The following is a 26,926-nucleotide window of genomic DNA, read 5'->3' as shown; positions in this document are numbered from 1 at the left end:
TTTTTTTTTTTAACAGTTTTTGTATTGTGACAAATGTTATTTCAATTTAGTCTTTTTGCATTCTTCTCTGACTAAAACTCATTTCATTTGAGTGAAATAACATTTATGGTAATGTGAAAAATGATGAAAATGTGTATCAAAACATCAGATTCCTAACAATCTGCAGTGTTAACTACAGTTAATAATCATCAATGAAAATAATATAAATATAATGAAAATGAATGTTTTTTTAGTAGGAAGATATTCTTTGGTATCAGACAAGGACATTAACAATAACAGAGTAACAGGGTTGTTAAAAAAATAACCAGGCAGACTTGTCAACATGACAGGTTAATTAAGCAGTAAATCAGCTCTCTCTTTATCAGCTGAATTGCAGAGGTCAGAGGTCAGCAGGCTTTGGAAAGGGTCAAGGTCATTACGATGATTTATAAAAGAGGTCCAGGGCAGAGTAATTACATGCGCTAGTTTTCCTTTATTCAGAAGAGCCAGGTTACGTGCTTCTCTCATAATGCCACATTAGTCAGTGAAGTCAAAGAGGACTGTGAATGGGTCAATTTATTCTTATTATGTGCTGTTTGTTCTAGAACCGATCGAGTGCTTTTGGTGTTCATATTCAAAGAGCTTGAAGAGACACGCGAGTGCAAATTCAGACATGTGCCTCATTTCACACACAGTCTCGAAAAGAGATGAAAAAGACTGCTTTAGGAACGACTCATTAAAATAGAAAGCAGGCAAATGAAAGTCTTTCAGTTTAAACAGTGTCCAAATCATGTGTGACTTTCACAAACCTCTCTAGAACATACAGTTACTGTGCAAAAGTCTTAGGCACGTCAGTATTTTCACCCCCCAAAAAAGGTTTTAAGCCAGTTATTTATATCTTTTGCTGTAGTGTGTCAATAGGAAATATCCGTTCACATTTCCAAACATTCATTTTGCCATTAATTGTAATAATCCAGTGAGATTTTTGAATACACAAAAAGACTGATAACAGCCGCATGGAGATCAGAGCTCACATGGAGATCAGAGTGGCGTAGCGTCTGGGCATGCAAGGTACGCATGTGCATATGGGCCCGGGCGGATTGGGGGCCCGATACGGCCTACCCCAAAGTTATATATACTTTGACGCTATACTTAGGGCGTCCACTCATTAGGAGTGTTCGTGGATGACCGCACTACCCATTCACGTGCAGCCCAATTTTTGTGATGGCATGGACAATGTGTGTGTACTGTACAACAGCCCATGCTGTACAACAGAGTGAATTGACTGCTTGAAAACAGAAGTCCACTAGCGCACACGCTGAACGCCTCTTTCTGCAACTAAATACTTTCAAAGGCTTGCACGCGAAATTATAATTATATATATATATATATATATATATATATATATATATATATATATATATATATATATATATATATATATATATACATACATACATACATACATATATATATATATATATATATATATATATATATATATATATATATATATATATATATATATACATACATATATACATATATACATATACACACACACACACACACACACATACATATATATACATATATATATATATATATATATATATATATATACACACACACACACACACACACACACCTCGGCGACTAATTTCTCCACATCGTCATCTGCATTTTAAATGCGCGAGCCCTTAAATTAGAAAGGCGTGTTTGTAGGGACAGATACTCACAGTCTCTGACAGTATGACGGCCTCACTGGGCTGAAGGGGGATATCAGCTGTCTTCAGCTCCTTATCAAACAGCTCCTGGTGTTTACTGTTCCTCTTCTCCTTCTTTTTCTCCTTCTTGTCTTTCTCAGGTTCATCTCGATCCAGTTTATCCTGAGACTTACAGTGCTGCTTCTTTGGTAAGAGAGGCTCCAAGACAAATCTATCAGATGAAAGAGAAAAGAGGAATCAAATGAAGAGCAGAGGACAGAGATAATTGAGCGGCGGGTACGTTTTATTGGATAAGACGGCTGGGCTGTTTAATATCAGAGAAAAGCCTCTTATGAAGTCTTGAGCAAATATTAGCACTCATTTGACATTTAGCTCCACATTTAAACTCAAAAAGCACTTTTCTGGTGTACAGTTTCTAGTGTCATGGCAACCAACCATATTAGTTAATTGAAAAATTATACATTATATTTTTATAACGTGTTATTTCTGATATCAGGGTTCAACAATGATCTTTTTTTTTTTTTTTTTTTTTACTGCTGGCTCTGTCTAAATATAAAGTATTTGTATTTTTAATGTCAGAAATATATTTTATAAAATATTTATATATTTTCATTCAACATATATATTGTACTTTCTCATTAAACAATTTCTTTAAGCCTTTCATTTGCCAGAGTAAAATAATAAAAATAAATAAATATAAATAGGGAAAAAATAAAATAAATACATTTTATTTTATTATATGCCAGAAATATTTTTTTTTCATTAAACAAGTGTTCTGAAAAAAGTTTTTAATTTGCAATAGCAAAAACTAAAATAAATAAAAACAAAATATATATAAATAAATATCAAATAAATAAAATGTAAATAATTTTTAATATTTTATATATATATATATATATATATATATATATATATATATATACACACACAGTTGTGGCCAGAATTATTAGACCCCTTCCTAAATATGATCAGAGATGACTAAAAATTAATCTTCATTATTTATCCTTTTGATCTTTAATTCATAAAATTAACAAAAATCTAACCTTTCATTGAAGGAAAAGAATTGAAAGTGGGGGGAAAATAACATTAAGAAATAAATGTTTTTCTCCAAAACACGTTGCCCACAATTATTAGCACCCCTAGAATTTTTTATGAGTAAAATATCTCTGAAGTATATTCCCATTCATATTTAAAAATTTTAGCTCACCGGGGTGATCATGAACATGAAATTGTCCAGCCATGACTTCCTGTTCCACAGGAATATAAACATGAGGAAACACAAAGGCCAAATTCCCTTAATCATTCATCACAATGAGTAAAACCAAAGAATATAGTTATGATGTGCAGCAAATGATTGTCGAGCTTCACAAAATAGAAAGTGGCTGTAAGAAAATAGCTGAAGCATTGAAAATCCCCATTTTTACTATCAGGGCAATAATTGAGAAGTCCCAATCAACTAAAGATGTTACAAATCTGCCTGGAAGAGGACATGTGTCTAAATCATCCTAATGCGCAGTGAGGAGGAATGTTTAAGTGGCCAAAGACTCTCCAAGGATCACAGCTGGAGAATTGCAGAGATTAGTTGAGTCTTGAATCTCAGAAAGCCTAAAAAAAATTATCAAAAGCACCTACATCCCCACAAGATGTTCGGGAGGGTTTCAAGAAAAATCCTCTGCTCTCATCCAGAAACAATCTCCAACATATTCAGTTGTCAGACATGACTGGATCTTCAAACGGGACGAGCTTCTATGGTCAGATGAAACTAAAAAAAATAGCTTTTTGGCAGCAAACCCACCAGATGGGTTTGGTGCACACATGGATAAAAAGTGCTCCATGCCCACGGTTAAATATACTGCTGGATCTTTAATGTTGTGGGCCTGTTTTTGTGCTGGAGGTCCTGGACATCTTGTTCAGATATATCGTATCATGGATTCTATCAAATACCAACAGATAAAAAATCAAAACCTGACCGCTTCTGCTAGAAATCTTATAATGGGCTGTGGTTGGATCATCCGTCGGGACAATGATCCAAAACAAACATCAAAACCAGCACAAAAATGTGTCACTGAGCACAAAATGAAGCTTCTGCCATGGCCACCCCAGTCCCCTGACCTGAACCCTAAAGAAAATGAGTGGAGTGAACTGAAGAGAAGAAGCACCATCATGGAGCTGGAATCTGAAGGATCTGGAGAGATTCTGTATGAAGGGATGGTCTTGTCAGGTGTTCTCCAATCTCATCAGGCGTTATAGAAGAAGACTCAGAGCTGTTCTCTTGGCAAAAGGAGGTTGCAAAAAGTATTGAATAAAAGGGTGCTAATAATTGTGGGCAACGTGTTTTGGAGAAAAACATTTATTTCATAATGTTATTTCCCCCCCACTTTCTATTCTTTTCCTTCAATGAAAGGTTAGATTTTTGCTAATTTTATGAATTAAAGATCAAAAGGATAAACAATGCAGATTTATTTTTAGAGTCATCTTTGATCATATTTATGAAGGGGTCTAATAATTCTGGCCACAACTGTATATATATATATATTTATTATTAAACAAGATTCCTCAAAAGTTTTTAATTTGCAATAGTAGCTGGAATATAATATATAACAGTATCCATCTATAATATAACTATGTGAGCTGTATATTAAGCTGTGAAAAATAACACACAGTGATTCGTTTATGATTGAACACAGCCTAACCGATGCATCAAAATACATAAACCAATATTGTATTTTTTTTTGTGCTAACATCTGTGTTGTCCAGGTTACTACTGATACCTAAAGAACAATTAAATCAACAAAATTGGCAGTAACACTGTTTAATAATCATAGGAAACCAAATGTGAAAGTTTGCAAAGCACAAAAGCACATGACTGATGAATGTAAGATGCAGCAGCACTGACTCGAAACGCTCTCACACCAGCTTCACCCTGATTTGCCGCTGCGCAGAGTAAATGAAAACTGCAGTGTATTTGTTAGAACGAATGTACGTGAACCTCGACAGCTCAAGTCTGCAAAGAAAAACTGTGTCATCACTATTAGATTTCAGGTCCAAAGCAATAACAAACTAGTTTCTTAAAACTGCAGTGATGCTGGATAGAAATCGTACATCATCCGTGAAAACACGCTCCTGTAAAAGCGTGTATGTGCATCATATCTGCTGACCTGCCCGATAATGAGACTCGCAGGCAGTTTTGTAAAGTGGAGAGCAACGAAAAAAGGAAGCAGAATGTCTGGCTCTCATAATCAGAATCTTGGGCCCAAGCGAATCAAAGTGCTTTAATGAGATGGATTAACTAATCAAACGGAAGCTCTTGTGAAGTGGTGCCCTTCACAATTAAATACCAGTGGAGGGCATCGCTGATAGAATCGCTCTCTTCAAACATGCACTAATTAATCCTTAAGGTTGGCATGTGTGAGCCCGCCGTGCTAGAGTGGCACCAACCTTTCAGGGCGTCAGGGTAAAGAGACAGAATAAAGCACTAAAAACACATGCATTACAGTGATTTTACCACAGGTAAAAGGTTGACTTGGACAAACAGGCAAAGTGGAGTACTTGAAACCCTTAAATGCTGTAAAATCACTGAAACGCATACTATCCTTAGATCAGCTTATGTCTGTTCTACACATATAAACCCATCGGATCGGATCAGTTGAGTCTGTATGAACTGATGGAACTTCTTAAAGTGCAATAAGATGATCTTGGAGACACAGCAGGTGCTGGATATGTGACGTGATTCAGGTGCATTATGGCTGTAAGTGTGTGGATGAGAACAGACCGCCCATAGAGAGACAAGATGGAAATGACAGAAGAGCAGCATTATGGAAAAAAAAAAAAAAAAACACTCTAACCGAGGAAGTGTTCCTGTACTAGTCCTCCAACAGCTATAAGAAGAAAATAAATCATTGTCAAGAATCCAGTTTAATAGAGGTCTGGATCAATGGTCTACTAATAAGAGCTTTTCCAATGCCTGATTCTGATATCCAGAGAGATTTATATTTTTCAATTTGGTACTTATTTTAAATTAACATAAATCTCAGATGAATTTATTCATTTATTTGCTTATTTATTAAGTACTGTGAGTGTACACAAGTTTGGGGTTGGTAAGATTTGTGTTTTGCTCACCAAGGCTGCATTTATTTGATCAAAAATACAGTAAAACCAGCAATAATGCGAAATAGTATTACATTTTAAAAGAAATGTTTTCTATACGAATATATTTTAAAATATAATTTATTTCTGTGTTGCAAAGCTGAATTTTCAGCATCATTACTCCAGTCTTCAGTACGGAAGAGGATTAGGGCCAAGCAATAATAAAAAAATAAAACCATCTCGAGATTAAAGTTGTTAAATTTCGAGAAAAAACTTTTTTTTTGAGAAAAATGTTGAAATAAAATGTTGAGAATAAACTCGTTAAATGACGAGAAAAAACTCGTTAAATTACGAGAAAATAGTCGAGATAAAATGTTGAGAATAAACTCATTAAATTATGAGAATAAAAGTCATTAAATTACGAGAATTCGTTAAATTACGACTTTTTTCTCGTAATTTAATGACTTTATTCTCATAATTTAATGAATTTGTTCTCGTAATTTAATGACTTTTTTCACGTAATTTAATGACTTTATTCTCAACATTTTATCTCGACTTTTTTCTTGAAATTTAACGACATTTTTCTCATAATTTAACTAATTTGTTCTCGTAATTTAACGATTTTTTTCTCGTAATTTAATGACTTTATTCTCAACATTTTATCTCGACTTTTATCTCGAAATTTAACGACATTTTTCTCATAATTTAATGAATTTGTTCTCGTAATTTAATGACTTTTTTCACTTTATTTAATGACTTTATTCTCAACATTTTATCTCGACTTTTTTCTTGAAATTTAACGACATTTTTCTCATAATTTAACTAATTTGTTCTCGTAATTTAACGATTTTTTTCTCGTAATTTAATGACTTTATTCTCAACATTTTATCTCGACTTTTATCTCGAAATTTAACGACATTTTTCTCATAATTTAATGAATTTGTTCTCGTAATTTAATGACTTTTTTCACGTTATTTAATGACTTTATTCTCAACATTTTATCTCGACTTTTTTCTTGAAATTTAACGACATTTTTCTCATAATTTAACTAATTTGTTCTCGTAATTTAACGATTTTTTTCTCGTAATTTAATGACTTTATTCTCAACATTTTATCTTGACTTTTATCTCGAAATTTAACGACATTTTTCTCATAATTTATCGAATTTGTTCTCGTAATTGAATGAGTTTATTCTCAACATTTTATCTTGACTTTTTTCTCTAAATTTAACAACTTTAATCTCAAGATGGTTTTATTTTTTTATTATTGTTTGGCCCTAATCCTCTTCCATACTTCAGTGTCACATGATCCTTCAGAAATCATTCTAATATGCTGATTTGCTGCTCAAGAAACATTTATTATGATCAATGTTGAAAACAGTTCTGCTTCATATTTTTTTACAGGATTCTTTGAGGAACAGAAAGTTCAAAGGAACAACATTTATTTGAAATAGAAATCTTTTGTAACATTATAAATATCTTTACTGTCATTTTGGATCAGTTTAAATTTTGATCAATTATCTGCACATAGATTTGGCAGAGGTTTTATGACGCAACCCAGCACAGAGAGTGCACTATATTAGTATAAATAAAGGCAAAATTTCTAGAGATATATTGTACTTTCAGTCTGGATCGTGTGTGTGTGTGTGTCTGTTTACCCGTCAGATCCCGGTCTGGAAGGAGAGTTGTCTGATGATATGGAGGTCATAGACGCGACAGACAGCGGCCTCTGAGACGACGGCATGGTGAACGACCGAACCATTGAACGTGGCCGACTGCCCCGCCGCTCGTCTGACATGGGAGGCTGAAACACACAGTTGATATGTATGACATGAGAACATCACAGCAGTTTTTTTAGAGGCCATATTCTACACTTGTGACATTTAAAAAGCCAATACTTCCTGCACCAAAAATATTCAATTTAGTCTATGACCTTTTTTCCTCTCTGACACTTAAAACATAAATAACCTCTGTTGTAACCTCTATATGAATATAAATATATGTTAATACACTCATTTTTCAGATGCCCTTAAGAGTTCACACCACTCACTAGCTATGTGTCCACCCACCAGTTTTTATGTGAATTTTGGGATAGCACAGAAAAAAACAAAACAAAAACATGCTCTAAATTGAAGTGGATATTTTTTATTCATTAAATAAAATTGGTTAAATTGTTTTGAACCAAGCATTTTTTAGAGTGTACGACAAACACATTTACCGAAAAAAAAAAATCCCTCGAGACGCAACAAAAAACTCGTCCCGACAAAACAAGACCTATCCTCAACAGAGGACGTGATTGGATAACTGGACTAACCAGTGGACCAATCACATCGCACGGCATCTCAAATGTTAATTTGGTTGTTCTGAAATGCCTGAGCCAAAGTCTGTCATCAAAATGGTTGAGTATAATAACCTCTCTTTGTGTTTCCAAACACCATGAATCCGAAAGCAAGATCACATGACAGCGTTTATTGCGTTTCGCATTTTGATACGCAAGTCAAAAGAGCCACAGGGGCTTCCATTTTTATTACAGATATTTTGCGCCAATTTCCCAGGAAGTGACAATTTTGTTCTCTTGAACACAAAGTGCTTTATTCACAAATGTTTATTGCGATATTCAGTTAAATTCACACCTTTGGATGGTAACACAGCTACCGACTCAACAGACAGCAGGCACACGGGCCAAACTCACAGTATTAGTGTGTTTTCGCTGATTCTCAGTCTTTGTTCCCCCTGACCTTCTTTCTATGTGTGAATCTCCATGTGTGAATATGAACCACTCATACCTTCCTTATCTTCCTCCTCTCGGTCACGCTCGCCCTGCGCTGCCCTTGAAACAGATATGTAGCGCCGATCACGTTCTCAGACTTTCACACACTGTATAGGAGGCATCGCTGCTAATTCTAGCACTTTCGCAGAGCGCGGTGATCAATACCTGCCAGCTACAGTAACTATCTGTCTCTCTTTCTCATGCTTTAGCTCTCTTTTTCTACCCGTCTTCCATACTCTTTTGTCCCCGTCTTTTATTCCCTCCAACAGACTCGCAGCATTCTCCTGTCAGCACGTCTGTCCAGACCGGAGGACAGTCACGATTCTTTAGAGTGCGTTTAGAAATGTCTTTGTCACAGTAACAAAGTCACACAGTCACTCAGCGTGTCTCAAAATACAGCTGTGGAAACTCTCGCTCTACTTTTCTTCACTGAAGACAATGTAATGCCAGGCCGCGTTCATGGAAGTTACGTTTCCTGAAACCAAATACAGTAAAAATGCCACAGCCAAGTTGCTGAATACATGTAAAAGTTTATATGTCAATTGTGCCAGTCATATGTTAATAAGCACATGAATAACATGAAGAACATGCTCAGCATTGTTTATGTCTAGTACACCTTATTTCAGAAAAGCAATAATATTTAAGTGATCGTATCATGGAAAACAACTGTATCACTTATCAATCAACAATAGCATTAAAAATCTATATTTCTGCTACACAACTGTTTTTCAATAGCAACAGGATGTGAATATGGATAATACTTTGTAAAAGGAAGAAGGTAAGATGTTTAAATCTACATATGGGTCATTATACAGTTGCAATGGCAAAAAAGTGTTTTTAAAATGAGACTCATAAATCATACATTAAAACTACTATGCTATATTAAGTAATTTATCTTCTTTCTCATTTCATACAAGGTCACACTTAATAATGATAATAGGGGTTTTTTTTAAGTAAATTAAATGTACCATTGACTGACATGCTCTTTTGTCAGTGCTGTTAGACCAAATTAAAGTCAATGACTCTCAGTAACACCACTGATGAACTACATGATTAAACTGGAGGAAGGCGTTACAAAAATTACCAGTCTGAAGACAATTTTGATGATAAAGCTATCTCAAGCTGATGAACAACATACTGATTAAAATAAGGAATTAATTAAAATGTATACATATTTAAGCATGTAGACAGATATTTTCTTACTTCAAATAACCATTTAAAAGATTTCCTGTTTTCCCAAAAAAAGTACATCACCAAAATAGGGACATTTTTCCATTTTACTCTACTTCACAACAAAATTGCTTAAAATGTACTAGTTCTTACATGCATTTTTACAGATTTTTAAAGCTGACTTTTAAAAATTAGAGCTCTTTAACACTGCAATTGTACAATGACCCTTAATCATCTAATAGCTGCCATGATTTTATTCAGTTCAAAATTGCTATAGTCCTTTTCACAATACATATCATTATAAAGCAGCACTTATAAAAAATAATCCCCAGTGAGCAAGTCGAAACAGGGTCATAAGATAGTGAGGAAGAAACCATGAGAGGAAACCAAGTCCCAACACCAGCTGGATGACACATGCAGACAAACATGCATGCATGCAAACATGCAACACATAAATCAGACACAGCATGTGTGTAATAGTTCAACAAATGCCACGATTAATCGATGTGATCTGCTTGTATTGTGAGGTAAGAGTCCATCCTGAGGAAATATGATGAATGCATGCAAGCTGTGACGAAGAGCATCCGTGTATTGCTGAATGGGTGAATGACGGACGATGATTATGGCTGAATGAATGATGAAGGCATGATGCATGATGATTCTGGCTCAATTTGTTTGAAAAGTGACTGTCTGTTCGGACTCACTAGTGTTCTGACGCCATATTGCTTCTCCACCTTCTCTTTGAGCTGTTTGAAACACGCCTCCAAACGCTCGTGAAACGGTCGAAGGGCCTCCGTCACCTTCTCACCGTGGATACGAACTCCTTCAGCCAGGTTCGGGATCTAAACGAGAGACACACACACAAAAGCAAAGGAATTAAGCCACAATGTTAAAGGACTCCTATTATGTTTTTTTACACATTCAGCTTTGCATGTATAAAGGGGTCCTTGATTATGATTTGACTTTTTTAACTTTAGTCAGTGTGTAATGTTGCTGTTTGAGCATAAACAACATATGCAAAGTTATGACGCTCAAAGTTCAATGCAAAGGAGATATTTTCTTTTACAGAAATCACTTTTTAAGGACTACAACAAACAGCTGGTAGTGACTACAACGAGCTTCTTCCCGTGTTAATGACATCACACACTATTTACATAAACCCCGCCCCCGAGAACACACAACAAAGGGGGCGGGGCCATGTTGGGCTGCTTTAGAGAAGAGGAAGAGTTGTTGTAGTAGAGTGTTGTTGACATGCTGTCATTTTACACCAGACTGCTTCACAAACGAGGGTCAATTCAACACTGGATTTGCACAAAAGATGAACATGAGTTGAATCAACTCCACAGCAACTACATAAATTTATCCACTAACCATTCAGAAACGTCTAAAAGTTGTAACTTCTTCCTGAGTCTCTCCATCAGTGTCGACTCCGGTTTGAACAATGTAAGGCTGAACACCGTTACTGACAATCCTCATTTTGGCTACGTGAGATTCTCCAGCTTTGTTGTTGCTGAGCAACCGAAGCACAAGCTGTTAGAGCTCCGCCCTCTTCTGGAAAGTGGGTCGGGAGCAGCAGCTCATTTGCATTTAAAGGGACACACAAACATGGTGTGTTTTTGCTCACACCCAAATAGGATCAAATTTGACAAGCTATGGAAACAAACACATCACAATCATTTAAATAATAATACCTGCCCAATGCATATGCAAAATAAAGAGGCGGGGCCTGGTTGTGTTACTAAGCATTGTGTTGAAACGTGCTGTTATGGTAAGGGGCGTGACATTTCACAAACACACTGGAAGCGCTTGACCAATCACAACACACCGGTCCAGCCGACTAATCAGAGCACATTGAACTTTTCAGAAGGAGGGGCTTCATAGAGACATGAACTAAACAGAGTGTTACTGATAGACTGGGAAGAGAGCTGCTGCAAATACTATGTGAAAAACAGTGTTTTTTTGAGCATTCAAGCATGAAAACAAGATTTTATAAAATGGCATAATAGCAAAATCACAGAATTTACCCCAAAAGTCAAGCTCACTAACGATGGAGGAAGACATAACCTGCAGCTCTTCTTGACTGATTTACCGAAGCCTCTCTGTTGCCTGTGAATCAAGTTCAGTGATTCACCTCGGCCTGAAATATCACTTTGAGGTTCAATTTTCTGTCTTCTACATAAAACGTCTGGCCTGACAGACACATAAAACAGGAAAAACAGCCACTAAAGCACCGGCGCTGGGTTTATTTGCAAGCCACGGTGAAAGACGTATCATATTACACAGGGTTTAAAACAAACCTTTGTGCACAAGCATTCATCACACAAAGCACTGCGTTCTCTCATCTACGACAGAAAGAGTCTCCTGCTAATCTGAATGTACAGAGAGAAGTATAATGCACCACCATCTGACGGATACAGTAGCGCTGTAACACACACACACACACTGAACTGCTCAGCTAATTGCAAGGAGTGCTGCTGTCTCCAGACATTATGAGAGCATGAAGTCAGAGTAAATCAGAGCGCTATAAAGATATTTCTGAACCAAATAAAGTCCAACGAGGTTCACGTTCAACTGATGCAATGCAGTGCAATGGAAAGGAGCACTTTCTCTGACATGTTCATCAACCATGAAAGTAAAGACATCACAATTCCCTTCAAACTTTTTAAATGATATGTCAAAAGGAAAAGATCATAATGTTTTGTTTTACCTCTGAAAGAACAGAAACGCACTCTGCACAGTCAATAAGAGGTGTTTGCACTGCGAAAAGCTTTCTTACATCTGCTTAATTCAAAGAGAAAACAAGCTTATTTTTCTGACTGCATTCTGGCAGATATTTGGTAATGTTTTAAGCAATTTTGATCCATTTCATTTTGTATCAAGTAATTGTATCTCAATTTCTGAATGTTTAAATGCTGCTACGGTGTTCTGGATGGTTGCCAAGTTGTTACTATGCGATTGCATTGCCTAGTTGATTAGTTCTGCCACTAGTAAACACGTTTGACGGCCTGTGTTGACGATCATGGATCACATGACTCCAGTTGTGCTTGTTCTATACATGTGAACAGTTTAACTAACATGACCATAACTGATGTGAAAGAAAAAAAAACACAATTGTAGATGAAGACATTTAATGCAAATTTATTCTATGGCGCCCTTTAGCCCTGATTACATTCGCGATATAACACGACCTCTCCAAACTTACTGCGTAATTATATAGGTGTCAAATTCATACAGAGACGCACAGTTTGTTCAGACACAAAGTGCGTTGAGCCTCCTGCAGTTCAACAGTCATGACATTACAGGAGGGAGAGAGAGAGACAGAGAGGATTCCCACTTTAATAAGGGTTGTTAGCACCGCAGGGAATTTCTGAAGGAGACCGAGATATAGACAGATAGAGCGAGAGAGACAGCAGCGGCGCTCGTGTCTCCAGGGAAACCCAGACCTTTATAAAATGATCACAGTGACGGAATTATGGGTAGGCGGCATAGCAACAAAACTGCTTTAAAAGGAGGCAGCCAAATCACACAAACACAACTACAAATACACCTCATCAACTCACTTTGATTGAAAATAAAACAGATAAGCACATATGGACACGGAATGAATAATTCAACAATCAAACGCAGTGCACATCAATGCTTTCCAACATTTTTCTGTAGAAAACACCCAAGGTCATGAGTAAATTATAGAGCTTGAATGGCTTGAAGTTTTTAGTGATCCCAAAGATCTTGCTTAGCTTATATAGGTGTGTTTGATTAGGATTGGAGCTAAAAACCCTTAGGATTGGACAGCCCTGCTTCTAACAAATACATCAGACTACAGGTTCTCTTAAACTTGAGCATCTTCTCTGCTATGTGGTTATTAAAGGGACACTCTACCCAAAAATGAAGCATCTATCATTTCCCTAAGGGGCCGTTCACACAGAACGCGTCTTTGCGTCTAATAACGTGAGACGCGGCGCAAAGGACTGGTTTTAAAAAAAGCGCAGCGTAGAACTCGAGGGTCTCGAGACGCGCTTTTGAGACGTGATGCAATAACGGAAATAACAGAAATAGGCAAACGGCAGAATTGACAGATACAAGTTTTGACATGGAAAAAAAAGATAATAAGATGATAATGAGCGCCTACTCCGCCATGTCGCCGTCAAATAAAACAGTTGTAATGCCAACTTGCTACTGTAAACAGAGGCTTGCAACGCTTGCCCCGCCTCCGAGTTCTTCTGATTGGTCCACTGTTTTGGAACTGACATTGATGAGCGGCGCTGCGTGTAAAAGTTGAAATTCTTTTAACTTGACACGGCGTCTTAAAAACGCGGCGCTCATGTGAGAGGCGCTGCAAAAGACGCGAGACGCGAGCGTAACAGTCATGCACGTCTGTCAAGCGCGTGTTTACATAGAAAAACAATGGGAAAGTAGCGCATTGGAATAGAAAAATGCGTTCTGTGTAAACGGCCCCTAAGTCTTTCTTCTCACAAAAGAAGATATATGTTTTGAGAAATGTTTTTGATCCATACAATGAATGTCAGTGGGCTTCAATGCTGTTTGATTCCCAATGTTCTTCAAAATATACAGTATTTGTATGTATATGTATTTAAGTTGTAGTCTATTATTTCTTTATATTTTTTTTTATTTAGTCATATATAATTCTATACAGTATATATAAAATAAAAAATAAAATTAATCTAAATAAAATAAATAAATGAAGGGAAAAATTATGTTTTGTGTTCTGCTGAAGTAGTAGTCCTGCAGGTACAGAACCACATTGTGGGTGATTAAATGTCAGAATACTCATTTTTGGGCAGAAAATCGCTTTAAGATGTTCTGGGTAATTTCCAAATCATTGCTATGCAGTTGCTAAAGTGTTCTGAGGAGGCTGCACCAACTAGTTCAGCTGTGCTTGTTCTAGGACTCTGTAAAAGGAAAATATATTTAGAAATATGCAAATGTTTTAAAGTAAAATTGGAGCAATTATGCACTTATTATGAGTGAAGCGTACTGGCACTGCAGATATCTGAGATGGTCTGAGTTCATCTGGAGCTCATGCACAAGTCGAAATTCTTGTGAAAGAGTCGAAACACAGGCACTATAGGCTGCATTTACATTACATTGCTCAAGTTACCCAATTCCAATTTTTTTCCGCACCCACAAGCGTGTAAGCAGGAAAAAAGCACATGAATTTTGTTATCGGTTATAGGTCTCATTCATATGTGGAAATAAATCTGAAGTGAATTGGATACATGCATTTGCATCTGCCACGTAAGCGGACAGTTTCAGTCAATGCGAGTCGTACGTCATTGAAAAAGCGACGGTGGAGAATGACGCGGACACCAACCGTGATCACATGACTCTTTTCAATGGCACAATGGAGGATGAAGGCTCAACCCACTTAAGAGACCAATGTTTTGCTGACTTTTAAAGGGTTAGTTCACCCAAAAATGAAAATTCTGTCATTAATTACTCACCCTCATGTTGTTCCACACCTTCATTCATCTTCAGAACACAAATTAAGATATTTTTGATGAAATCCGATGGCTCAGTGAGGCCTACATTGACAGCAAGAAAATTAACACTTTCAATGCCCAGAAAGCTACTAAAGATGTATTTAAAACAGTTCACGTGACTACAGTGGTTCAACCTTAATGTTATGAAGTGACGGGAATTCTTTTTGTGCGGCAAAAAAAACAAAATAACGACTTTATTCAACAATATCTAGTGATGGACGATTTCAAAACACTGCTTCATGAAGCTTCAAATCTTTTGTTTCTAATCAGTGGCTCGGAGTCATGTGATTTCAGTAAACGCGGCTTCGTTATGTCATAAGTGTTTCAAACTTTCAATAGTTCACGTGGCTTTGGCAGTTTGATATATGCTCTGAACCACTGATTCAAAACAAAAGATTTGTAAAGCTTTGAAGCTTCATGAAGCAGTGTTTTGAAATCGCCCATCACTAGATATTGTTGAATAAAGTTGTTATTTTGTTTTTCTGGCGCACAAAAAGTATTCTTGTCACTTCATAACATTAAGAGTGAACCACTGTAGTCACATGATCTGTTTTAAATATGTCTTTAGTAGCTTTCTGGGTATCTGAAAGTGTTAATTAACTTGCTGGCAATGCAGGCCTCACTGAGCCATCGGATTTCATCAAAAATATCGTAATTTGTGTTCCGAAGACGAAGGAAGGTCTTACGGGTGTGGAACGACATGAGGGTGAGTAATAAATGACAGAATTTTCATTTTTGGGTGAACTAACCCTTTAAATATGATAAAGCAAAAGCTTGTATTATCACTTCATTAGCGTCCATTGCAAATAGCGCTGTTTTTACTTCCTTTTTGGCCTAAGCTTTTCCGGGTCAGTACGTCTACCTTGAATTGCTTGTCATTAACATACTAAACTCACCAAGTCCTCATGTTACTTTACCAGCTGAAGCTCCTGCACTAAATACAGTGTTTTTCTCAGTGCAAAGGCTAACATGAATGGAGCGGAGCAAACAAAAGCACCTGACATCTGTGAATAACAGCTCCGGCTCTGTGAGAGGGCAGCACATTCACACAGATTAGCAGAGCTGCGAATAAAAGAGACCAGGGCAGTCAGCCCAAATGGCACAAAGAGGTGAAAGCAAACTTAATCAAAAGCTCAAATCTGCAGGGGGATTGTCCTGCCTTTTTCACCACTGTTTACATGACTTCTCTGTCAGCCGGTTTGACAGAGCATCGATAGCGGTGTGTGAAAAATATACGAGGCCTGTTCTACCTTCAGGACGGGCCATATTGATCGCCATATCTGGCAAAAAAGTGGCTTTCCGTCCCTCATGTGCTGTCAAACACAAACTCAGTTAAAGTATTTGTCGGTAATTAATGTCCGCTGCATAAACTACATCATTAACGCTCATCATCTGTTTGTAAAAATGAGCTGAATATCGGCATATCTATAACAATTAATATAAATTTATAGTGTAAATAATGATATATGTGGTATAATTGCATCAACACGTCTGAGAAAACGGCGGATAAGATTAAAGCTTTTCTGAACTGCGTTTCATGCCGTCTCAACAACTGATTTGTGCGACTCAGCTTGTCGCCCTCTTTGTGGAGGAACACGGCATACGCGCTGATCTGCGTCTTTAAAACATCTGAGATAAGACAAAGGAAGAGACATATTTCATTCTCTGACAGGATGACAGCTGCTGTAACTCATCTGATGCAAATGTCTTGACCTGACATGAATCCGTGAGAAAAAATAAAGCGGTATAGTCAAAAACAACAAGACTGATACATTCAACAAATGGCATCAAACAACCTTTTTCATGTCAGAAGTACATTTGGGTTGTTTTAGAAAATAGTTCCTTAGTTTGTGTCTCTCTTTAATGTGAAATAATGACTTTAACTGTGCTTCACTGAAAGCATTTTTTCTTAATATAAAAAAAGCTTTATTGCTTCTGTTTTTGTTAAAACAAATATAGAAAAATAAAAACTTGTAGACTATGACATCTTTATTTTCTACAAATTCATTTTTAAGTTTAGTCATACTGTATATACTGTAGAATAAAATAGGGGATAAAGTACATCAGTGAAGTACAACTATTACAAACATGAATTAACACTGAACAACTGAATATTTATAAATTAACATTGACCTAAATGAACCTTTATGATACTAAAAGGTCCCGTTCTTCGTGATCCCATGTTTCAAACTTTAGTTAGTGTGTAATGTTGTTGTTAGAGTATAAATAAAATCTGTAAAATTTTAAAGCTCAAAGTTCAATGCCAAGCGAGATATTTTATTTAACAGAAGTCGCCTACATCGAACGGCCAGTTTGGACTACATCCCTCTACTTCCTTCTTCAATGACGTCACTAAAACAGTTTTTTGACTAACCTCCGCCCACAGGAATACACAAGAGTTGCGTTTGTAGAGTGTGTTTGTCGCCATGTCGTCGAAACGCTGTTATTTTCATCCCGCAGTCCAATCACCGCGTCTGATTCCGGCTCAAATTGATAGGGTAAAATTAAAGACATGTTTACAATAACACTGAGCGCGTGCATCTCCACGTTATGGTAAGAGGCTTGACCTTTCCGGGCAAGGTTCGCTAAACTGCTGTCGAATCACAACACAGGAACCGCTGGCACAATCAGAACTCGTTACGTATTTCTGAAGGAGGGACTTCATAGAACAAGGAAGTCATCAGCCCGTTTTTATGACAGTGGAAACAGCGGTATACAGATAAGTAAATTATGTGAAAAATACTGTGTTTTTTTACACGCGAAACATGAACACATGTTATATTGCACACTATAAACACAATCAAAGCTTCAAAAAACCACGAAAAACGGGACCTTTAATGCAATGTTAAACCTTCATGTAAAGTATTGCTTATATTAATTTATTTAGCTTGAAATGTCAAACATACTTGGTCTCATAGAAGATTTAAAATCTTTGAGACGTCAAACAACTAATCAAAAGCTTCAAAACTTGCTGCCGTCTCTTTCAAGATATTAATGAATCTCACATTACTGACACAGAGGAAGCTACAGAATAATGTTTATTCAGCAAACACACACACATTAGCAGATGTGTTGAAAGTATAGAGTTTGACAGGTTTGTTTTCCGTCCCACGGACATACTGGTACAAACTATCTGTAGAGTCCCGTCAATACCTAACATCTGTTCTGCTCACAGAAAGGCTCTTCAGATGTCTGTCATCAACGGGCTTCTTTCTTTTCATCTAGCTGAAAATACATCTACAAACCAGCCTCTGTGTCATTACATTTCTGTCCACGTCCCTAAAGCAAACGAGTCCTTCAATAACCATTATGCAACAGAAGCGTTTATGTACTGAGAGTAACTATATACGACACGCGCCTGGATCAGACAAACAGCCTGAACGCTGGGACAGCTGGTCAGACTGATGACTATTCATCACACGTGGGACAGTCAAACAAGTCAAAGTCAAACAGAAGATGCATAAAACTGCTCTCTGGTAAAATCTCACAAATTTTCTCACACTTTTTGACCAATGCATTTCTCGCCCTCTAAAATGAAAACACAAAAGGCCAAAAATAACTCAATTGATACGATAAAATATGAAAGACAGGTGAAGAAGAGAATATTATGTGATAAAAAGATGCTCCAGCAAATGCTGTCATTGTGCTTTATGCTACAGGGCTGTTGACAGCTTGATTCTGATTGGCTGCAAAATGTTTCAAGGTAAGGAATTATTTTCCAGTAAACGCACAGCTAAAGTAGTTCCAGGCAGATTTTGACTTCATTACAGTCCCATATCACTTCGCCACATATCATCAGTTACCAAGCAAATAAATATATAATATGATAAAAATGCAAACTATTTCCATGTTTTCCCCATTCATTTTTTTTTCCACTATCAATGGAAAGCACACTCCCTTTCTCTCACATACAAACGCACACACAAAACATATTCACACATTCACGTTGTCAGTGCTGCCCTGCGACTTTATCAATAAAATAGTTTCGCATCTGCAGAACTACATGACATCAGTATCGAGGCAGTGACATCGCTGTTTTTGAAGCAGTTAAACTTACAGCTTTGGTATTAGTAGAGACGCTGGTGCCGAACACCGATGAGAAACACAGACTCAGGTATTTTATACACAATTAATCTGTCAATCTCCCTCCATTAGTCTGCTATCAACAGCTTACTTAACTCTAAAATGACATTATGGAATTGGCTACGGAGGCGTGGGATGAGATGCGTAAGAAATTAGTCCTACACACAAGAGCCTTTTAAGGACATAACCTGACAAATGCCTTGAAATAAAACATCTGCACAATGTCTTGAGGTGTGGTAAACATAAATGGAATAATTGACTCTGGGCTGTTTAATTGCAAGAAAAATAATGCACACATCAGTTATTCTTTAGGCATGACAGATGTTGTTCTGGAGAGATAAAAATAATGGGCATCGGGATACATTCCCCCTTAAACAGCAACAAATTAAACTTCATCAGCGTTAAGATCATCTTCAGTAGATCTCTATCTCACACACATACACAATCTCATGCGCAGACAGCAAGAGGATTTGACGTGTTGCTCTGCCCTGTAACCATCAGCACTGTTTAGACTGAGTAAAGACAGATAAAAGACTTTAGATCCGATGATAAAGTCAGTTTGCAGCACCAGACACGTGCTGCTTCACCCAACATGTGGATGTGCGTCAGTATATCCCTGAGAGACTTTCCTTTAAATAAAATCTCACGCTGGATATTTATACTGCATGACAGATGCTTTAAGATCTTCTGAAGAACTGTGATCTCATATCGTGCATGCTGGTTATGAAAACTTGAGAAAAAAAGTTATGCTTATGAGAAAAAAAGAATACAGCATACTTTGAAAAGGATCGCTTGGATTGATTTATGAAAATACATCAAATTTACCAATGGTAATAGCATGTTACTACTGAACTTTAAATCAGACACGCCATTAAAACGCAATACTTGTTGGTCACGCGACAAGGAAGCTGTCAGGAAACTTAATGGTTGAATTAAAAATGCATTAAAAATGTGCTAAATTTTATTTTAACAGCAAACTCATGGAAATACCAAATTAATATTCAATATATCACCCAGTCATGCTGTTCAGACATGCAGATTATATACAGTATCATTACCTGCCAGGCAATCAAATCCTTCAGCCGTTCAATCTTCTCCTGGTCATTTGCATGATCCTGGATGTATTTCTCAGTGAAAAATGCCTATAGATGATAAAACAACAACTATAAGTTAAAAAAGCACCTAAAAGCCTCTAAATATGCTGAAAATTTCAGTTCTGTTCAAAACGAAAACATTTATAATGTTACAAAAGATTTTTATTTCAAATAATTGCAGTTCTTTTAGAATTCTGAAAAAACAAGTATGATGGTTTCCACAAAAATATGAAGCTGCACAACCGTTTTCAGCATTGATAGCAGTAATTAGAAATGTTTCTTGAGCAGCAAATCAGCATATTAGAATGATTTCTGAAGGATCATGTGAAAATTCAGCTTTGCATCACAGGAATAAATGACATTTTAAAATATACTACAAATAGAAAACAGCTATTTTAAATTGTAAATAATATTTCACAATATTACTGATCCCAAACATTTGAATGGCAGTGTATAATAAGAAATGGTTAAAAAACGTTCTGCTGCGTTTAATCTTTGTGCCGTCACACAATTTGGCAATAATTACCAGAATAATCTCATACCTTCTCATAATTAGCAAAGCCGCCCATGACAGCTGGGTCCACGATGCCGTTGAGGAGCATAGAGAGGGGGTTGATGGGAAGGCTGGGGTCGTTAAGGTGGCGCTGCACCATGTTGCTTATTTTCTCATTGGTCAGTTGCATGGTTTCCATAGCGTTCTCAAGGGGACTGATTTCCTCCTGCAGACAGAAGCAAAAACAATTTTCAGAGAATATTCAACAAGAAAAGATGATTTACGAAAAATGACACTCAACAGACAGAACAAATTTACACAAATGCCAAGCAGAAAATATTCACTAGACAGAGTGGCAAACAACGACTCTTACTTTAACCAGCTGTCTAACACGTTATTGTTACACAACAAGCAAAGTCTAAGACTAATGAGCAGCGAAACAACATGAGCAGGTTTTCAAGTCAAATTATGTCTCAACTGTTTACTGATGTACTAACGAATGGGTTAATACGTTCTCTTCGGCGATGAAGGAATTTCTGGCTCTAGATCCGTCACCCATAATGCATCTGTGACACGATCTGAAATCAATCTGTGAGAGACAGACGCTCTGATGTGTCTATCTTGGGAAACTCATGCCAGGGAGGCTAATGAGAACGAAAGCACACGTGAACCGTCAGAAAAAACAATCGCATCTGTGTGTGTGGTGAGACGGTGAGAAGGAGAGCTAAAAAAGAGACTGTGCAAATTAGAATGGATAAACACCAATCTGGGTATCCTGCAAAATATTTGCATTCAGCGAGTCCCCCAGCCCTGGGCGGATTGAGGACGACATAATCAGAGTAGTATGATGGGAAGAGAAAGAGAGACAGTTCACAACTTGCCGTAATGGAGTGCGGTGAGAGTGAGACAGATCTACTTTATTACAAACCCGACTCCAAAAATGTTGGGACACTGTACAAATTGTGAATAAAAAAGGAATGCAATCATTTACAAATCTCATAAACTTATGTTTTATTCACAATAGAATATAGATAACATATCAAATGTTGAAAGTGAGACATTTTGAAATGTCATGCCAAATATTGGCTCATTTTGGATTTCATGAGAGCTACACATTCCAAAAAAGTTGGGATAGGTAGCAATAAGAGGCCAGAAAAGTTAAATGTGCATATAAGGAACAGCTGGAGGACCAATTTGCAACTTATTAGGTCAATTGGCAACATGATTGGGTATAAAAAGAGCCTCTCAGAGTGGCAGTGTCTCTCAGAAGTCAAGATGGGCAGAGGATCACCAATTCCCCCAATGCTGCGGCCAAAAATAGTGGAGCAATACCAGAAAGGAGTTTCTCAGAGAAAAATTGCAAAGAGTTTGAAGTTATCATCATCTACAGTGCATATTATCATCCAAAGATTCAGAGAATCTGGAACAATCTCTGTGCGTAAGGGTCAAGGCCGGAAAACCATACTGGATGCCCGTGATCTTCGGGCCCTTAGACGGCACTGCATCACATACAGGAATGCTACTGTAATGGAAATCACAACATGGGCTCAGGAATACTTCCAGAAAACATTGTCGAACACAATCCAACATTGTGAACACAATCCACCGTGCCATTCGCCGTTGCCGGCTAAAACTCTACAGGTCAAAAAAGAAGCCGTATCTAAACATGATCCAGAAGTGCAGGCGTTTTCTCTGGGCCAAGGCTCATTTAAAATGGACTGTGGCAAAGTGGAAAACTGTTCTGTGGTCAGACGAATCAAAATTTGAAGTTCTTTTTGGAAAACTGGGATGCCATGTCATCCGGACTAAAGCTGATAAACCCAAGTTGTTATCAGCGCTCAGTTCAAAAGCCTGCATCTCTGATGGTATGGGGTTGCATGAGTGCGTGTGGCATGGGCAGCTTACACATCTGGAAAGGCACCATCAATGCTGAAAGGTATATCCAAGTTCTAGAACAACATATGCTCCCATCCAGACGTCGTCTCTTTCAGGGAAGACCTTGCATTTTCCAACATGGCAATGCCAGACCACATACTGCATCAATTACAACATCATGGCTGCGTAGGAGGAGGATCCGGGTACTGAAATGGCCAGCCTGCAGTCCAGATCTTTCACCCATAGAAAACATTTGGCGCATCATAAAGAGGAAGATGCGACAAAGAAGACCTAAGACAGTTGAGCAACTAGAAGCCTGTATTAGACAAGAATGGGACAACATTCCTATTCCTAAACTTGAGCAACTTGTCTCCTCAGTCCCCAGACGTTTACAGACTGTTATAAAAAGAAGAGGGGATGCCACACAGTGGTAAACATGGCCTTGTCCCAACTTTTTTGAGATGTGTTGATGCCATGAAATTTAAAATCAACTTATTTTTCCCTTAAAATGATACATTTTCTCAGTTTAAACATTTGATATGTCATCTATGTTGTATTCTGAATAAAAAATTGAAATTTGAAACTTCCACATCATTGCATTCTGTTTTTATTCACAATTTGTACAGTGTCCCAACTTTTTTGGAATCGGGTTTGTAGATTGTAGACTGATGAGGCTCAGATTCATAAAACATAAGACATGTTAGGTCATTTATACTCAAGTATGGTGAGAGTAAGATTAGATTAGATTAGACTGTACATGTACATGTTATGCAAGAGAGAGAGACAGGTCAAATCTACTGTATCAGAGTTCATTCAAGGTGAAGTGAGATAGGCAATGGCTCTCATTTTCTTTCAAACAAAAACCAAGCGGCGGTGATATTATGAAACACTGTGGATGCTAAACCTGTCATACTCACCGGTGAGGCAGACACGACTTCAAACCAGCGCAGGATGCCAGGCAGCTTATATGCGGTTACGTAAGTCGTCCTTTCAATCCACATGTTCTTTTGGAAGAATGGGAAAAAAAAAAAAAAAACATTAAGTGAACATTTAACAGAATGAAAGCTTTTAGCAAAAGGCCACATTTCAGGTAAAGAGTGGCCACAATTCATTCCTGTGTGCTTAAAGATGCTGTTTTTTTCTTCAATTTAAGCCTCCATTTACTGAATTTTAATGGATGTTTACCAATAGCAGATGTAAGTGGGGTGGAGGTGGGCCAGACTTTATGTTTTAGTATAATGGTGCAGTGTTCTCAGGTTTGACATCTCGCTGTAATATCCCAGCGTGAGCCATCTTAAAAAGGTTTTTAGAGAACTGGCCATTAGAAAAACAGTTCTGAGTTCTTCTAAATGAGGAACTGCAGAACACTTTACACACGCACTTTACACACGCACAAGTGAAATAACAAAAGGAGGAATGTTTCAGGCATAGAAATGCAAAAGAAAACTTACTGCGAACTCATTGTCTGGATCTTTCTCTCCTTTACGGACCGGCCGTGAATACTGGAACTTTTGGACTTCATTCACGGTGTAAAAGCTGTTAGGGAAAATGAGAACCAAGGTCAATGAATCATTCTCAGAGCGGTGTTTTTGAGAGGGTTGCATTGTATCAAGAGGCTGGAGATGCCTGTGCGTGCTTGTAAGAGGGTCTCATTGACAACGTGCACCATCAAGGACATTGTTGAAAAGAGGAAATATAAACACTATTTGTGTTTTTGAATGAATCTTTCACCTGAGTGAATCTTTGTTTACTTCCATGACTGAGTCATCAGCATGCCCATCATTCACAAGTTCTAAAAATCTCCCATCTGTGTTGACCAAAAACTTTGGGCTAATTTGATCACAAAGTGTAGAAGCCTTAGCTCAGTTTCAACAAATGTTACCACATCTACATGCATTACACAGAATTAGGCAGATTTCCCACCCCAAAAAAAAAAAAAAAATCAGCCTTGAAAAGGCAACAATGCAAAAGTCCTCTGATTCTGTCAGGGCCTGTAAGTTCATCCTTTATAAAGCATGTGACAGCTCTGGTGGCGATTTTCTGCATTTAAAGACTGACTGTAAAAGGAATAAACAGCATTATAGAGCTGCCTGTGAAAGAGCTTATTATTGATGTGACAAACTTCCTGAACAAATACGCCTGACAGTGAATGAGATGGTGTTTTGAGCCTGAACAAGAGATGAACGAGCGTAAATGACTGATGACCATGCACAATTAACATGACATCAGTTAACAGTAGCATGTTGGAAATGCAGTGCTTTTGTGCACACTGAACAAAACGAGTAAGTAGTTTTCCCAGCAGTGGAAGTGAAACTCAATTAATTCATCTTGGCTATTACTGTTGTCTAAAAAATGAAGCTCAGCAGCTGACAAATCAGAGAAACGGAAAATAGATCTGCCTTGTCATTTGTGGAGAAAAAGCTTATAAACAATATTTTTGAGTCTCCCAGTAGATTTCCCGACATTTAAATTATATTAAAGGATAATATGATTAATTGCAGTGGTGCTGAGAATATTATTCAACAGAATACATACTATTTCTGATTTCTGAAAGCACAACTGCATAACAACAACACTCAAAGTCATTTACTGTTCACCACCTACAGAAAGAGTCACTGAATGAATCAAAGAACAGATCATTACAGTAATAGAATGAAAAATGTTCTTTGGAACATAAAAGGAGATATTGTGAGAAATGTCTCAGTGTTTTTATCAATGTAATGGAAGCCAAATAGTGATGTGTCGTTCATGAACGATTCACTCAATTTGAACGAATCTTTAATATGACTCGGGAACATCCAGTTGTCTCATGGAGGGATTCGTTCATTTCGGGTTGGCCGTGTACACACAACATCCTATAGGATATTCTGTAGAAAAAACAGAATTGATTAGTTCAACTAACGTGTCTTTGGGTTCGAGTCGTTCGTTCATTCATCCCGTGACAGCCCCATAGGCAATAATGCAGTCTGTACCGGAGAGAGAAATGATTAGTTCACCTCCCGAGATTTCGGGTCTGAGCCATTCGTTCTTTTGTCATGTGACTTGACAGCCGTATTGGATACCGTATTTTGAACTCTTACAGTTTTGCGATGTTTTTCTGGTCTCAAAGAGTAGCTTTTGATTTTTACAATTTATGCATGACAAACGGTCACGTGGCCTTGGTTGTATTATTGTTCTTTCTTATTCGAAATATGATCAACTTTGCGTATGTGGATTTGTTCGAGAATTTGGCTATTAACATGTAACATTTTAATTATATTATGCTGAAATGAACGAAATGACTTGAAAAAAGATTTGTTCATTTTGATGAACGAGATTCAAAGATCCGAGTCAGTAAAATGATCCGAACTTCTCAATACTAAAAGGAAAATGGTAACCAAAACTGAAAAAAGGACCTTTCCCAGTTCACAAACATGCTGAAATATGACAGATTGTCCAAGTCTGAATCTTCCAGTTGCAGTCAGATACCTTAAAGGTGCCCTAGAACCAGTTTTAACAAGATGTAATACAAGTCTAAGGTGTCCCCTGAACGTGTCTGTGATTTTCAGCTCAAAATACCCCATAGATTTTTTTTATAAATTTTTTTTAACTGCCTATTTTGAGCCATAATTATATATGCACCGATTCAGTGCACGGCCCCTTTAAATCTCGCGCTTCACGCCCCCGAGCTCTCGACTGCCTTAACCAGCATAAACAAAGTTCACACGGCTAATATAACCCTCAAAATGGATCTTTACAAAGTGTTCGTCACTGTTGGAGAGATTTATAAAGAATGAAGTTGTGTTTATGCATTATACAGACTGCAAGTGTTTAAAAAATGAAAATAACAACAGTCTTGTCTCCGTGAATACAGTAAGAAACGATGGTAACTTTAACCACATTTAACAGTACATTAGCAACATGCTAACGAAACATTTAGAAAGATAATTTACAAATTTCACTAAAAATATCATGTAATCATGGATCATGTCAGTTATTATTGCTCCATCTGCCATTTTTCGCTATTGTTCTTGCTTGCTTACCTAGTCTGATGATTCAGCTGTGCACAGATCCAGACGTTAATACTGGCTGCCCTTGTCTAATGCCTTGAACATGAGCTGGCATATGCAAATATTGGGGTCATACATATTAATGATCCCGACTGTTACG

At 37.3% G+C, this 26,926-nt stretch overlaps 1 protein-coding gene across 2 annotated transcripts in view; it reads right to left on the bottom strand.

The window, feature by feature from the left end:
- The window catches only part of dock1 (dedicator of cytokinesis 1), a 299,327-nt gene that overhangs the window by 7,297 nt on the left and 265,104 nt on the right, over nt 1–26,926 (bottom strand). For both annotated transcript variants that reach the window (XM_048170101.1, XM_048170102.1), the window contains exons 43-49: nt 24,229–24,313; nt 23,695–23,781; nt 20,952–21,128; nt 20,374–20,457; nt 10,436–10,573; nt 7,450–7,595; nt 1,719–1,917 (exon numbers count right to left, since the gene is read on the bottom strand). In XM_048170101.1, the coding sequence (XP_048026058.1) occupies nt 1,719–1,917; nt 7,450–7,595; nt 10,436–10,573; nt 20,374–20,457; nt 20,952–21,128; nt 23,695–23,781; nt 24,229–24,313 (916 nt within the window). The remainder of the gene's footprint in view (nt 1–1,718; nt 1,918–7,449; nt 7,596–10,435; nt 10,574–20,373; nt 20,458–20,951; nt 21,129–23,694; nt 23,782–24,228; nt 24,314–26,926) is intronic.

The sequence above is a fragment of the Megalobrama amblycephala genome, linkage group LG20, assembly GCF_018812025.1.
Source record: "Megalobrama amblycephala isolate DHTTF-2021 linkage group LG20, ASM1881202v1, whole genome shotgun sequence".
NCBI classification, from domain to species: Eukaryota; Metazoa; Chordata; class Actinopteri; order Cypriniformes; family Xenocyprididae; genus Megalobrama; species Megalobrama amblycephala.
This window is presented reverse-complemented; position numbering and strand designations above follow the sequence as displayed.